Genomic DNA, 15578 nt, shown 5'->3' with positions numbered 1-15578 from the left:
GCCCCGAAAGTGATAATTATACTCTGTATCTGGATGGTTCAAATCCAACCCTTCATCAATATCATGATCAAGATGATGATTATGATGAGGGCAATTTGACAGAGCCATTGTCGTCCCCACCAAGATCTGCATCATATTTTGACTGCAACATGTGCATGAAAATGGCAAGAGAGCCAGTTGTGACTACTTGTGGGCATTTATATTGCTGGCCTTGTTTGTACAGTTTGTTGAGTCAAAGGGAGTGTCTTGTTTGCAAGAGTAAAGTGTTTGATTCTTTGATCACTCCTATTTACAACACCAAACGTCAACTCCGGCTTCAATGTGCCACCAAGACCAAGGGGGCTTTTTCGTCTATCTTGAAGATTTCAATTAATTTAGTCCGGATTGTATTTTGGTTGTTTATTATGCAATCCTTTATGTAATTCAGAAAGAAGCTACACTCTGTAGCATGCTATATTAAATTTAGGTTCTTTTACTATATATTTCCTCCTTTTTGTTTTGTGTTTCTTGATTTACCTTCTTAATTTGCTCTCATAATTTACCTTTGTTCTAGATAATTTTTTTTTTTTGGACGAAACCTTTGTTCTAGATAATTGGTTATTAATACAGAAAAAGAAAAGTCTTAGAAATGGGAATTCAAAGAAAAACATTGGACAATTGATAGGAGATCGATAAATCAGAATTGTTAGGAAAAGCACAAAGTGTTTTAAGTACGAATTAGAGGAAGAAGAAAAAACAAGTGCGAGGCTGATACTTATGTTCTCCTTTTGGCTCTATCAATGAAGTAATAGGGGCAAAAGTAGAATTTTAAGTTTGGTGAGAAACACATTAAACACTAAAAACATATTAACTTGTACTACTTGCCAAATACACAAGTCCTCAATTGTTCCAAGCATAGTCAATTTATGCTAATATAACTCAATGATCTCATTGAGTTAAAGAAATCTGTAGAAACTCAAAGCTGTTTGAACATCGAACATGTCGGTACACAACCCGATTCTATTACATTGATGATAGTTTAATAATGATTCATATAGCTCTTCTAACAATTTGGAAAACAAATAATAACTCTTTAACCAAACCTCAAAATAAGTTACAAACATGATATCCTCACCCGACAAAAGCGGCAATGGAAGAAGTAACATTTATCACAAGTTTTTATTTTCTTCTGTTACTACTTATGTATGATTACCATGAATGGCACCCTTATGTCTCTTTGCTACTTTCAATAAGACTAGAGGCAGCCAGACATTAAGCATTTAACCAAGGGAACACTTTGGGTGAAGAAGGCAACCGAGCTGTAAGAACTTCAACTCCTGTCTCTGTCACCTACACATATGTAGGAAGAAATAACAATGAAATTAGAGATGTATACATAGATGCATTCAGCACAGACATAATTAACCAGGAATTAAACTCGGACAAACATCCCTTCGACACCAATATTAAATAACTATCCCCGTGTTCCTAAGGAGCTCGCCTACTAAATTTCAGTGCTGTATTTGTCAATGGGTGGCATTGCAATCCAATGTAGATAGATTAATTATGGCAGATTCGATTCAAGACAACTATTAAGCTACTTGTTTTGTTGCTCCAATTGAGTCCAACCTGCAAATCTTCCTTCCTAATTCGTATTATCTATCAAACTTTTTTATTTAAGGATCATATCCACACCACTTGGAAGTTATAATGTGATGCTACAGCGAATACAAATACTTGAGCTGCCCTAAAACCCAGAACAAGTCTCATAAATGGTTTTCATGACAAATTGAAATACGGATCATTCCAAAGAATTTCAATATTACATGCACATAAGAAAAGAATAAAGAAAAAGGTCTTCTAATATTGATGGAGTAGTGACAGTTACATAAGTTGAAACATATTACGCATGAAACATAAACTGCACAGTTACCAGAAGTGTGTGCTCAAATTGAGCACTGCGCTTGCCATCTGCTGTAACATCAGTCCATCCATCGGGCCACATCCGATCACGCCAAACCCCTATCCATATTTTATTTTGTTTGTTAATTTGTAGCTAGCAAATGAAGAAACCTATCACCCATATGATCATAAAACAAACTTTCAAAATACCTGCATTGATCATAGGTTCAATTGTAAAAGTCTGTCCAGCTTTCATCACACCAACAGCTTTATTTCCTGCTTGGTTCAGGCAAAAAACATTAAAGGTGCAAGCAAGAAAATGTATGATTCATACATATACAGAAGCTTCCTTATCGAACATACTTGCATAATGGGGAATATTTGGTGCACAATGAAAAAGCTCCCCAATACCATGACCGCAATATGATTTCGCCTGTTGGTGCAATACAAAATTACTATAATCTGTATGCCATATCTTAAAATAAAAAATGCAGCACAATTCCAAGCTCGAAGTTACAAATTACCACAGAGAATCCCGACATTGTCGCATTGCGATTAATGACTTCACCGACTTCACGAAAACGCATTCCAGGTTTTACTGCACGCGACAACAAAAAACAATCAGGAATAATCTTTTCCTTTTGTACTTTTAATCCGCAAACAATTGAAATTATTATATTGCACTGTCCAAAGCAGGGTTAAATAGGCTGACTTCTCAACATGTCAGTTATCACGAGGTGACAACATTCCATGTATCATTAAAATATTTTCACACAATTTACTAACACAATTAAGCAAACACATAACCACAAAAATATTTCAAGAATGATTACTTGCAACTTCCATGGAACCAAAGAAAATGTAAAATCAATATTGGATAAAACAATTATTATAACATATACATGAATAAGATAGCTGAGAAAATGTGCAATGATTTTAACCTGTGTATTCTTGGGCCCATGAAAAATCCAGGATATAAAACCCTCAAAACGAATAGTCTAGGAAACAAGTGGAAATTTTACAAAAGCAAAGATCACTGGTCAATTTCTGGCCATTTATTTTAAGAATGACACTCAGTGAATTCTGGTGATTCAGGTGACTACTTTCAGATTTTATGAATATCAACGTAAACTATTTTCCTCGAACACCTTTCATTACATACGAAAATTTTACATCCTCCCAAAAGGCAATACTAATTGCTTCCAAACAAAGAGATGTGGTGCAATTGAATTGCAAGATTGTTAAAGCAATACTTGGTGACAGATGCACTAAAGAACTATTAAAAAGAAGCTGTTATTAAATCATGTTCTTAATGTCAGTTCCAAATTCTTGTTTAGGGTCTCAAGACAATTTACAAAAACGACACGAGAGGGATAGCAGTCTCTTAGAATTGTTATATTATATATGGTGCACATACCAATAGATATTGCTTTCTCCAAGCACTCATAAGTAGATTGGACTAGCCGTTGAGACTCTTCATCAACATTTCCCACAAAGTATGTTTCATTTAGATCACCTGCAGTTTAACAGTTGTTCATGAAAAGAACTTGTTCAAACTTGAACTACATGTTAAATGTGTAGAACACTTATTACTATGGACGCCTTTATAATACACGGTCACATCAACATTGACGATATCACCATCCTCTAATTTCCTGGAGCAAAAGTTTCAATAAGATGCAACATAAAAGAAGTCAAAAATGCTATCCAAGAGATTTTAACAACTATAATCTTCTTCTTTTTTTTAGAACAGTTAACTATTCTGAAGTAGAATTAAAAAGAAGAAAGAAACAAATGCAGGCAAAACAAAGCGTTAGCGGTTAACCAAACATTAGAAAGCTTAATTTCTCCGGTATGTACCCCTAACATAAAACAAGACTTAGTTATGCCAGCCCAGTAACGTTACCAAAGTGCAATTTTATTAATACAGTACTTCAAAACCCAAAACTGACCAGAAACAAAACAAGAGAGAAACAAAGTACAATATACAGCAATATAATGTGTTTTAAGACAAAGGTATATTAAATATACTAACTGAAACAGTTATCCATATTCTTTTTCCCCCCATCAGTCCCCTCCCTCCCAAAATTAAAGAAAATAAATAAATCTCAAATGAATAGGTACAACGCATACCTGGCATCAGGAATCCCATGGCAAATTACTTCATTGACTGACCTGCAACAAAGATAAAAAGCAAAATGCAATTACAAAGTCAATACCATACAATCTGAATAAAGTTCGTTGAAAATGTACACAAAAAAGTACCTACGTGCAGCAAGACTTGGGGAAGAAATGATAATTGAGAGGAGATGGATATCCACCTGCAGTGGTTAAAAGCCAAAACATCATTACAACAGCCATTTTCTATTCTGGACAATAAAACATGCAAATATGCATACATAAAACATGGCCACTACAAAGCATACAACTGATCTTATTAGAGACAAATAGCAATAAATAGGGAAAAAATAAAAATAAAATAAAACTTGAATTAGAAAAAAAAAAATTGCCATGTCAACGAGGTATGGTCAAAGTCTTGATGAGAATAAGATATAAACCATTACAATAATGGACAAAGAAACATAATTATTGGAATACTAAACAAAATGAAAAGACATACCCTCAGCAATAGTAGCCTCATGGACCACCCGATCAATTTCATCAGTTGTGATACCAGGTCGGATTACACTAGCAGCTTTATCCAAGACCTTCCTTGCAATCTAGCAAAACAGTTATGACGAGAACATCAAGATATCAGTAAATTAAGAACATAAAGTCGAATGTAAGAGCAAGATTAATAAAAACCAAACAGAGAAAATCCTTCTTGAAAGAGTCAACTGGTATTATAACTTTGTCTAGCATTCAGTACTTGTATAGCAACACATTAACAAGTTTTTCAGTTTAAAGGCATACAACAGATGTTTGACGTGAAACGATGCCTGCAGCACGTTATGAAAAGAAGTATATACATGACGCAGCAAGCTAATACTGTTTAATTAAAACAAAACTTTAGGGGAACAAAAGGAAAGAATTAACTGGCACTTACTAGACAAGTTTCTCGCATTCTCTCAATTTGTTCCGGTTTCTTGATCTTCAAAAAGAATATATCATTCATCATTTAGAAAGAAAGAAAAATGAATAAAATATAAAGGAAAAGGAAAACCTAGAAAGGAAAAAGTCTGACTCATTATGTATGACTTATGAGGTTTTCAAGTAAATGCTTACCTCGACAACATACTGCAGATCACTATTGGGCTCAACTTTTGGAGTTCCCTGCAATAGATTTCTTTAATAAGGTCAACAATATAATGACAGGTAGAAATGGCAACAAAATGCAGCACTTCATTTCCATTTAGATCACCAATAGATGAAGCACTATATCTACTCAAATTTTGGTCGTTTGAACTACAACTTACATCAGCTGCCCAATCAGGTAGATCAATATGAGCAGGTACTATACGCTTACTAGATATAGGATACGGCCTCAGTGTCCTGCATAAGAAATAGCAACTTCCATGAAGAAATTCAAATGCGCATGTACAAGACATGAAATGAGGTAAAAGAAGTAAACTGATAGCACTTGAGATCTGTTAAAACAAAATATGTTCCATCCAATGCTATCAGCTAGCAATAGCCTAGCTGACACCATATCCATGATACATAAATTTCGAAATATAAAACAAATAATTCCAAGCATCAGAACCATCAAACTTAAATATCAGACAAAAATTAATATGGAATAAAAGGGAGAAAAACACATAGAAGTATACCCAGTCCAATCAAAATAGGGAAGCTTTGGTGTTCGAGCCTGTCCTTTCTTCAAGCAATATAGCCAACCTTCATTATCTGGAGTACCTGTCCCAGGTTCGGACGGCTTGGCCTTTAGATGCACTGACTTATGAGAGCTCCAAGAAGCCTTAAAACAATCCTGAGTACTGTTAAGAGATGCAAACTTTCATCAACACGAAAAACAAATAAATCACTTTCAAGCTTCTATTAACACATCTAAAGTACATTGTCAAACTGAAGTGCCAATGTGTGAAAACTCCTGAATGAAGTTAAACACTTGAAATGCTCAACTCACTGACAATCACTACATACCACCAAGTTTTGCCAATAAAACTATATGACACTAGAATTTAGCATTAGTACAAAGAAGGAAATTGTTACAAACCAGAAAGCAGCCGTTTCACGAGGAAGCTTCAATTGCACACATTTGGGACACCTGCAAATAAAAGTCAAAGTTAACTAACAAAACTCAGTAAACCACCATAAAGTGCCATATTTTAATTCTTCATCACCCCAAGCATATAAGAATTGAGCATTTTACAATTAGTATCGCAAAGATTAAAGCTTTAGTAATTGAAATGGGAACCCTCCGCTCCAAAAGGTTTCCAAATGTTTAGAAACAACATATTCACTTTTTCCAAACACAATTAGCTATGAATCTTTGACCCACCAAAGAAAAAGAACATAAATTTATCATAATCTTTTTACAGAAATTATATATAGAGGAGAGGCTTGCTGAAATTGAAAAACTGAAAGAGAAAATTTTACATACTGAAGCTGGGCAGGTTTGCCGCAACTAGCACAGGACAAGCTAGCTGGTTCAGCCACATCTGAACCACCGGTCATAATCGCATTCGATGGTTTTAGCGATGACCTCATGAGAGCCGTCTGATGTGATTACCGGAGAGGTCAATTGCTCGGTTATTCAGTATCAGAGTGGTCACAGAGGGATACGGTTTGAGTTGAGAGGGAAATAAGTTGGTGATTTCTGTATTTATACAATTTTTTATCAACTCCTTTTTTTTAAGTCTTCTTTTTTTCTTTTAAATCTACTAGCAGGATATTTAAACTTTAAATTTATTCTAATATTGTCAGGAAAAATATCACTACATAAAAATTAACTTGTGTATTTATAATTTTATACATTGGTTATTTCTTTAAAACTTTTATTTCGGAAGAAAAATTACGGTCTAAAAATAATATGATACTCGTCAAAAATAACATAATACTTAAACATGAGTAATTATTGTTGAACGCTTGAGCTACAAATCTCTTACAGTTAAAAAGTATATTTTTGTGTTGAATACTATGGTTGTGATGATTTGCTTGTGAGGTCTACCCACAATCCGTTGTCACAATTTTGTAGCATCGCAATGGCATTACCGAATATGAAATCAATCGTGCCGTATATTTGACAGTCGCGATAAAATTGCCTATTCGCGTGGACATACAGTGTGTCTTGGTACCCTTTGATGCTGCATCGGTAGAATACTGCGACGTCTGAGCTCACCCTCAGTGCCACTGCCTGGTGCATTTCGGGACCTGCCGTGTTCTCAAATGTTATGTCCCTTGCCCAAAAACCATCCCCTGATATAAACTTAGTATATTTAGGTCAATAATTTTTTTTTTGTAATTAAATAATATCTTAGCCTTATTTAATTACTTTCATTAGTAATTATATTTTAATTAGTATTTCTTTGGTGAATAATTAGTATTAAATATTTTAATTAACTTCATAAATTATATTACTCTATAAATAGTAATTAATTCCTTTTTAATTCTTTTCCGTTAATTAAATATTTAAATACTAATTATTCACTAAGTAAATAATAATTTAAACATAACATCTAATTAAAGTAATTAAAAAAGAGAAATCCATATTATCTTATTTATAGCGTCTAGCCGAACGGCTATACTTGTAAAATTTCTATTGATGGAGTATCGCCGCGCGTCTATACTTGTAAAATGTCTATTTAAAGAGTTTAGGGCACGGGGCTATACATTTAAAATTCCTATTAAAATTTCTATTTAAAGCGTATAGCCACCCGGCTATACTGTTAAAATTTCTATTCACGGCGTATAGCCGACCGGCTATACTTGTAAAATTTATATTTAAAGAGTATAAACTGCGCGGATATACGTTTCAAATTTCCATTTATAGAGTAAAGCTCTGCGGCTGTACTGTTTAAATTTCTATTTAAATAGGCTATAGGTTTCAAATTTCCATTTATAGAGTAAAGCGGTGCGGCTGTACTGTTTAAATGTCTATTTAAATAGTATCGCCGCGCGGCTATACGTTTCAAATTTCCATTTATAGAGTATAGCTGGGCGGATGTCCTGTTTAAATTTCTATTTAATTAGTATAGGCCCCCGGTTATACTTTTAAAATTTATATTCATAGAGTATAGCCAGACGGCTATACCGTTAAAATATGTAATGGAAAAATATAGTTGCTTAAGAGAGTTCCAAAAGGTGATTGATGAAACTTTGTATGGCAAAACTTTCACACAAAAAACCCGCATAAAAACAAATAATATAAAGACAAAAAACTAAAATCTAAAAGTTTGATGTACCAGAGTTTTTATCTTTGGTTTAAATTTTGATATACCACCAGCATACCAGTGTACCATAGAAGTTGTCCAACTTTAGATGCAATACAAAGTCAAAAACTTACAAGGCCAACGTCAATTTAATTAGTTATTTAATATCAAACTATTATATTCTTTTGCAGTTGATGAAACAATAATGCTATTCATACCACATTCATATACAGATCATATGGTTGAGTACCTTTTTAATAGAGGTGGAACCCATCAGTGTATGTGGGATTCACATATATTAGAGAGGCAATCAACAACGTGATCTGTAAATATGGTCCAAATAGGAACACCCATTGAGAAATGAGAGAGAGTCAAATCCCAATTGGATTAGTTAGACAGTTTTTAGACAATTGTTCGTTATGGTTCTATCTAATCCAAACCAACGTGAAGGAGAAGAAACTTCATGACTGGGCCAATCAACTATAGAATTATGCCGGCTGTCTCATGTATTCCTTTCTTTTTTCTTGGGGGTCAAAGTCAAGAAATCTGATGTTCGAGATCTTCCGTCTGTCCATTGATTTGAGCCTAAAGAGCAACCATTTTTTGAATGACCAAATTCAAAAGCAACTTCTGATGGCAGTAAGTCAAACCTTTGTAACATCTACGTATATTGTTTGAGAAAATTTTCAAAAAATGCTGTGAATATAATATATACGGATATCTTACTGTATCTCTGAGAAGTTAACGGAAAACAAAAATATTATTGACAATTCGGCTTAATATCATATATATATATATATATTTCATTTCAACTTGACTTGAACTTTGGTATACAACAAGGTAAGCTTATGTTAATTTCTATATAGGATATTAGTCATGATCACCCAATAAACCAACACTAACCGGATAGAGACTAAACATAATTGATATTAGAGAATTATAGCTTCCAAGACAATCATTCCATTTATAATTTGATTGCATTAATTCAAATTAGACCATCATATTTGTCAATGGGGGGTTGTTTTTCTTGAAAGAATGCATGACGGACTATTATTCTTCAATGAATTAAGCCGGCTGAATTGATATTAGCAGGTTGAATTGATATTTGCATGTTTATTTTGACTAACTATTTACTAAATATATATAAGCAAGAATAGACTTTTATTTGAATATATTTGTCCAAAATGAAAATCTGGCAACAATAACATATCTACTAAGACAATATTAGAATCACTAAAGTTGTCATGTCATAGGTATCGATAACTGCCTCTACATATTACTAATGATTTTAATATGTAATTGCATTCTAAATTCAGTTTTTCTATGTCAAAATTGGATAAATTGAAGACCAAGACAATTTAACTTAACTATTAACCAATATGAGAGGAGGGCCAATGAGGTCTAGTCCGGTTAAAAAGAACTTTGACTGACAAACTAGTGGTCTCAGGTTCGAACTACCATCACACCTCGATTGTGTGTGTATTTGAGAATTCCCCATCCTTTTCTAGTTTAGACTATCGCTTGTACTCAAAACTATTACAATGCTTATTAAATCTGGACAATTATTCAACAATTTCATTGGGTCCTGGAAAAATTGGCAAAAACCTCATACTATACCACTTTACATATTGTCAACGACCGGCTTGTGTCCATCGAGGTAGTTGGACCAACCGTGAACTCCTAAACTCTATCCGTGTGCTTTTAAAATATAGGCTCTTGCAATTGCGTGTGGAACAATATAAATAAATAAAAAGGCATGAAGAGAGCCAAATGTGGTTGATATATTAATGCGAAGTCTACAATGTTTAGGATAAAGCTACCTAAACAAAAATTCAAAGTCTCCCTTAACTAGTTTACTAGCCGCTAGGCCCTGCCCTGATCTGACCAATGGCTCAAAGTTACCTTATAATGTTTATATTAAGTTTGTAATTATAAATAAATTAATGAGGGACGCTTGATCATGTTTTTTATGCATTTTTTCTATTTTCTTCTATTTTTTTTTAATTAACTATAGAGAAGAAGGACATGACGTTGGGAGCTATATTATTAGCCGTCTCAAACCGTCATCACGAACTTCTCCCTTATAAAAACATAACGGAGAAATAGCAATTGAATACGCGTGTGATGACTTTTCAAAGTGCCAATAATAATTCTACATGAGTTTTTATATTAATAAAAAAAATTATTTCGGCGGGTAATTAGTATAGACCCCCATTAATATTAATGAGAAACACATTATTTTTTTTTAATTAACTAATTTTGGCTGTCGGAAAAGAATAAGAATAATCCATCTCATATCAACCCACAGATAATTAAGCCAATGACAGATTGTGAATTTGTGAACCAAGCACGTTGATATATATATATATATATATATATATAAATTCTCCTATTTCTACTATCCTCCCTATTTTTTGTTTATTTATAATAACATTTACACGATAATTACATCCGGACATTAATATTTGATCAAAGTCTTAAAAAGAAGTTGTATACGAAAGATATGTCTTCCCTGTCGAATCTTAGCCGACTCATTTCATCTTTATTTCCTCCTTCATACGTAATTGCATGCATGATGCTTGTCAACAACGCGTTTTTTTCTTGCCTCCGTAAAGAAAATCCAACAAACTTTTAACTTATCGAGTAGCCTAGCTATTACCACCCATTGTTTTTTGTTTTTTTTTTCCCTCAAAGGACAATTTGTTGGTAAAAGGGACAAAAATCATATTTTGAATTTCGAATGTGTGGACAAAAATCATATTTTGCTTTTAACTGCTAAAGGAAGGAATCGACTTCGGGTGCAAGCGGACAAACACATTGTAATGATCAACTGACTTAACTTACATTTGCTATATTAGAAAATTGATGTTCAATATACAATAATACTAGAGATACCAAATAATATCTAAACTTATTACTACCAGCTAATCTCATATGACATGGAAGCCCATGTCACTTCTTTTTTTCATTCCTGGAAAAAATCCATATCATTTCCCATGTCATATCGTATATATAAATGGATTTTAATTGGTTGGTGCTCTAACATTATTGCCACTACTAATTGTAGTGCCGTGTAATATTATCAAGTTCCTCGGCTACCAATTATTGCATTTATATTCTAATATCAGTCATCAAAAATTCCAAAATGATAAAAAAAATATGTTGGATATTAAATATTCAGAGAAAATAACAACAAAGTTGTTCGCCCGTAACACGCTTTACATCGACAACCCCCGCGACTGTTTCCCTTCTATATATAGAACCCAATTAAGCTATGCCATGCACACCATATTCAAACACAAAAGCTCGTATAGCTCTAGTCTCCCAAATCCCCCATATTTCATACACATTTCTTGATCAAAAGCCATCCAAAAATGCCAATTCGATTTCACTCAACACTTTTCTTAGTGCTTTATCTCTCTCCAATCATATTTGGTTACTCTCCAAATGATGTGAAAACATGGTGTAGCCAAACTCCACACCCAAAACTATGTGAGGATTTTCTGAGCCATAACCCAACTACAACCCCCATCAAAGAAAAATCCCAATTCTTCAAGATATCAACCCAACTAGCCCTAGACCGTGCCATCCATACTCAAACCAACTTGTACTCACTTGGCTCAAAGTGCCGAAATGCACATGAAAAAACAGCATGGGCTGATTGCCTTGAGCTCTTTGATTTCACAATCCAAAAGCTCAACAAAACCGTAAATCCCGTCACCAAGTGCACCCAATATGACAGCCAAACATGGCTGAGCACAGCTCTCACAAACCTAGAGACATGTCGAGAAGGGTTTGCAGACCTTGGGGTCTCAAATAATTATATCTTGCCTTCAGTGTCAAATAATGTTTCTAATTTGATTAGCAACACTTTGGCCATAAACAAAGCTCCATACACTTCTCAGCCAAACCACAAAAATGGTTTCCCAACTTGGGTCAACCCTGGCGATCGAAAGCTCTTACAGTCGTCTTCGCCGACGGCTGATGTTGTGGTGGCCAAAGATGGGTCTGGGAATTACAAGACCATAAGTGAGGCAGTAAGTGCAGCGTCAAAGAGAAAAGGTAGTGCAAGGTATGTGATATATGTAAAGGCAGGGACATATAAGGAAAATGTTCAGATAAAGTCGAAGAATATTATGTTGAGGGGAGATGGTATAGGGAAGACTATTATCACAGGAAGCAAAAGTGTTGGTGGGGGTTCTACAACCTTCAATTCAGCTACAGTCGGTAAGTAAATTAGCTATTTTCTAAGTGTTTTTTTTATAAATATTTTTATTTTTATCTCTCTCATTTACATATACATGCTTTAATCTGAATATAGCTTAGTTATCTCTCATTAAAGTTGATTTTTATATAGTTTTAGTTCATTCACTTTTTATATATTCGATGGAGCTGTTATTGGTACGTACTCCAAAAAGATGATCATGCACTCCTCCGAATCAAAATTTAACCTATATTTATTCATTCATAATATATACTAATTAAACTATATATTTATAACTTTGTTTCGAATTATGAGTTGCATGTAATATGTTGCTTATAAATTTTTTTTTTTTAAAAGCGTATGAGATAAGTTAAAGAATGATTAGAAGCTTTATTACTAGCTAGGCAGGCTTTAAAATCCAGGCCACTTATTAAGTTCATTGACTTGTACACAATCTGTTTACTTTTACTGGTGCTCGAAAATGATCGACCATGCCATTAGATAATGACAAGACAAAGTCGACTAATTTAAACGTGTTCATTAATCATTTTGGGACCGAACTGTCTTTACTTAGTATTTAACAAACTAGGATTGAAGGTCCAAAAAGGCAGTCCGTCAATATAGCTAGTTGGATTCTTAGAGAGTTGGTCCACTTTGAGAAAGTAGCTAGATTACTTTTTATTTTTGTCATTGGATAGGGAGGGGGATGAGAGAGTATTATATTGGGTTGTTTCAAAACTGTCTTCCACGTACTCGGATATACTTTGGAAGGAGAGGGAGAGTTTGACCCACTTTTCCACAATGGTGCCATCTCATGTGCGGCTAGATTACTTTATTCTGTGGAAAATGTTATTCATATAAACACTAATTTTATGAAAATTGTTGAAAATATAAATTGATATAGGGGTTAAGTCATAATGCTGACAATTATTTTGGTCTTAACTAAGACTTGTGAACCTCAAGTTGCCCACAATATCACTTAATTGTCCATAGTCTGGTGTCTATTGATTTGAACAAACAAATTGTGCTTGAAAATATATTTTGTTTTCCTTTGTTTTCATAATATTGGTCAAAGAATATTTGCAAAGTCAGCAATGCCTCAAATTTCATGTAATTTTAATGTTTTTAATTGTCAACTTGTCTTACAAGTAACTCTAAATTAAAATTCATGACATTCTTTTCTTTGTTTTGATTCATTTTAGCTGTGGTTGGAGATGGGTTCATTGCCCAGGACATTACATTCCAAAACACTGCCGGTCCAACAAGCGGCCAAGCCGTGGCACTCCGGTCCGGTTCAGATCTCTCTGTTTTTTACAAATGTGGCTTTGAGGGGAACCAAGACACCCTCTATGTGTACTCTGACAGACAATTCTATAGGGAATGTGACATCTATGGAACTGTTGACTTTATTTTTGGCAATGCTGCTGTGGTTTTCCAAAATTGTAACATTTATGTTCACAACCACAAAACCAACACTGTCACTGCTCAGGGCCGGTCCGATCCGAACCAAAATACAGGAATTTCTATTCACAATTGTAGGGTTACAGCTGCTTCGGATTTAAAATCAGTTCAAAGTTCGGTTAAGACATACCTAGGGAGGCCATGGAGGGAGTATTCTCGTACCGTGTTCATGAAGACATACCTTGATAGCTTAATTGACCCAGCTGGTTGGATGGAATGGAGTGGTAACTTTGCCTTGAAGACTTTGTATTATGGTGAGTACATGAACACAGGCCCTGGTTCATCCACTTCAAACAGGGTTAAATGGGCAGGTTACCATGTCATTACAAGTACCTCCGAGGCTTCCAAATTTACTGTTGGGAACTTCATTGCGGGTAATTCTTGGTTGCCAGCCACCAATGTGCCTTTCACCTCTGGTCTATGATTAATTACTGTTATTTTTTGAAACATAAATAAATTGATTGTTGCCCTCCCCCCAACGGTCCCAAAAAGGAATTAATTTAGAGCATTCAATGGTTAGGTACGATTGTGCTTTCTAATATGGAATTGTATCAATTACTCAATTGTCATTCTTTTTTGTGAATTTGTTTTATAAGAATTTATAATTGTTAAGGTTCTTCTCATGCCTGTGCTTCTACAATTTGGATAATCTTGTACATTCTGTTGCTTCTTGTTTGGGTGTTATTTTATGGTTATATTATTAGTGACTTAATTAGTAATCAACGACATCATCAACATATAGAATAATTGTACACTTAATACTTGTTTGATCAATTGCCAAATGGGAGAAAAAAAATTCCTCACTTGCTTTAAATATTGTACAACTTGCTCAAGGAAACCTAGTGGGAAAGAGATGTTTAACTTTTTTTTTAGTACAAGCGATAGTCTAAATTACATGAGAAGAGGTTTCTCACACACAGACAATCAAGATGTCATTGGGGGTTCGAACTTGAGACCTCTAATCTGCAGATCAAGACCATTTTCCACTGGGCTAGACCTCGTTGGCGAGATGTTTAACTTAATTAATAACACATAGAAGACATATATCAAACCCTACTAAAACGATTTGTCAAACTGATTGAATAAGTTGCACACTGAGGTGACATCAAAATGACAAGAAGACTTGGTCAAATTGCGTCGATTCAATGCCTGAATCTTTTTCTTATGAAGCTTCTATCTAATGAATAAACTATGCCTGTTCTAACAGAGAGAAAAGCGACTGAATCTTTCCTTTAACATTTTGTACGAAAACAATTTGAAACTTCTCTTTGGAAACATTTTTAATGTCTTGGGAGGGAAGACTTTGTTTAAATTTGATCTCATTACGTACTTACAAATTATAGACACTAAAGATCAAGATTAATTAAGTGGGAAGTACAAATGGATCACCACAGGTGCTCGTTAATTATATTATCTTGCCAAGTTTGGGCATAACAATTTTTTCTTTCAGAAAATTATAGGTGATTTGCTGAAAACTTTTCACTAACTAAAATAATTTCATTTGTAAAGTAAGTCCAACTCAGTCTATTTTGAAATCAGGGTTCAAGCCCTGACACAAGCCCTACGGCCTCTATTGTATAGAGAAAAAAGCCCTATTGGGCTGTTTCTAGTGGTGCAACTTGTAAGAGCAAGTCCACACCAAAAGGCTAGGGCAAGGGCAAATACTATTCACATGAGATATGAGAAGATGAATTTGTATAGAG

At 34.2% G+C, this 15578-nt stretch overlaps 2 protein-coding genes across 2 annotated transcripts; one reads left to right on the top strand and one right to left on the bottom strand.

Annotated features, from left to right (window-relative positions):
- Positions 1 to 946: 946 nt before the first annotated feature.
- On the bottom strand, positions 947 to 6645 carry LOC110758544 (methionine aminopeptidase 1A). Its single transcript, XM_021960421.2, has 16 exons — positions 6443 to 6645; positions 6056 to 6106; positions 5652 to 5816; positions 5298 to 5373; positions 5107 to 5154; positions 4928 to 4972; positions 4502 to 4601; positions 4151 to 4202; positions 4015 to 4056; positions 3475 to 3536; positions 3299 to 3397; positions 2406 to 2479; positions 2245 to 2314; positions 2092 to 2157; positions 1913 to 2001; positions 947 to 1329 (listed from the first exon to the last, which is right to left on the bottom strand). The coding sequence occupies exons 1-16, from the start codon at positions 6547 to 6549 to the stop codon at positions 1252 to 1254; spliced, it is 1224 nt and encodes a 407-aa protein (XP_021816113.1). The 5' UTR covers positions 6550 to 6645; the 3' UTR covers positions 947 to 1251.
- A 4866-nt stretch (positions 6646 to 11511) lies between these two features.
- LOC110758539 (Plant invertase/pectin methylesterase inhibitor superfamily) lies at positions 11512 to 14414 on the top strand. Its single transcript, XM_021960415.2, has 2 exons — positions 11512 to 12437; positions 13617 to 14414. The coding sequence occupies exons 1-2, from the start codon at positions 11585 to 11587 to the stop codon at positions 14297 to 14299; spliced, it is 1536 nt and encodes a 511-aa protein (XP_021816107.1). The 5' UTR covers positions 11512 to 11584; the 3' UTR covers positions 14300 to 14414.
- The last annotated feature ends 1164 nt before the right edge of the window (positions 14415 to 15578 follow it).

Source organism: Prunus avium, chromosome 2 (genome assembly GCF_965620075.1).
Source record: "Prunus avium chromosome 2, drPruAviu1.hap1.1, whole genome shotgun sequence".
NCBI lineage: Eukaryota > Viridiplantae > Streptophyta > Magnoliopsida > Rosales > Rosaceae > Prunus > Prunus avium.
Note: the sequence above shows the minus strand (reverse complement) of the source record. Positions and strands in the feature narration are given on the sequence as shown.

What these genes read in the sequence shown, in the direction of transcription:
- LOC110758544 (XM_021960421.2), bottom strand. Translation starts at nt 6,549, where the DNA reads ATGAGGTCATCGCTAAAACCATCGAATGCGATTATGACCGGTGGTTCA. An exon ending in CCCTATTTTGATTGGACTGG is followed by an intron (nt 5,374 to 5,651) that starts GTATACTTCTAT and finishes TTTCTTATGCAG; the next exon opens with GACACTGAGGCCGTATCCTA. An exon ending in AATTTGAGCACACACTTCTG is followed by an intron (nt 1,330 to 1,912) that starts GTAACTGTGCAG and finishes ACATATGTGTAG; the next exon opens with GTGACAGAGACAGGAGTTGA.
- LOC110758539 (XM_021960415.2), top strand. Translation starts at nt 11,585, where the DNA reads ATGCCAATTCGATTTCACTCAACACTTTTCTTAGTGCTTTATCTCTCT. An exon ending in CTTCAATTCAGCTACAGTCG is followed by an intron (nt 12,438 to 13,616) that starts GTAAGTAAATTA and finishes GATTCATTTTAG; the next exon opens with CTGTGGTTGGAGATGGGTTC.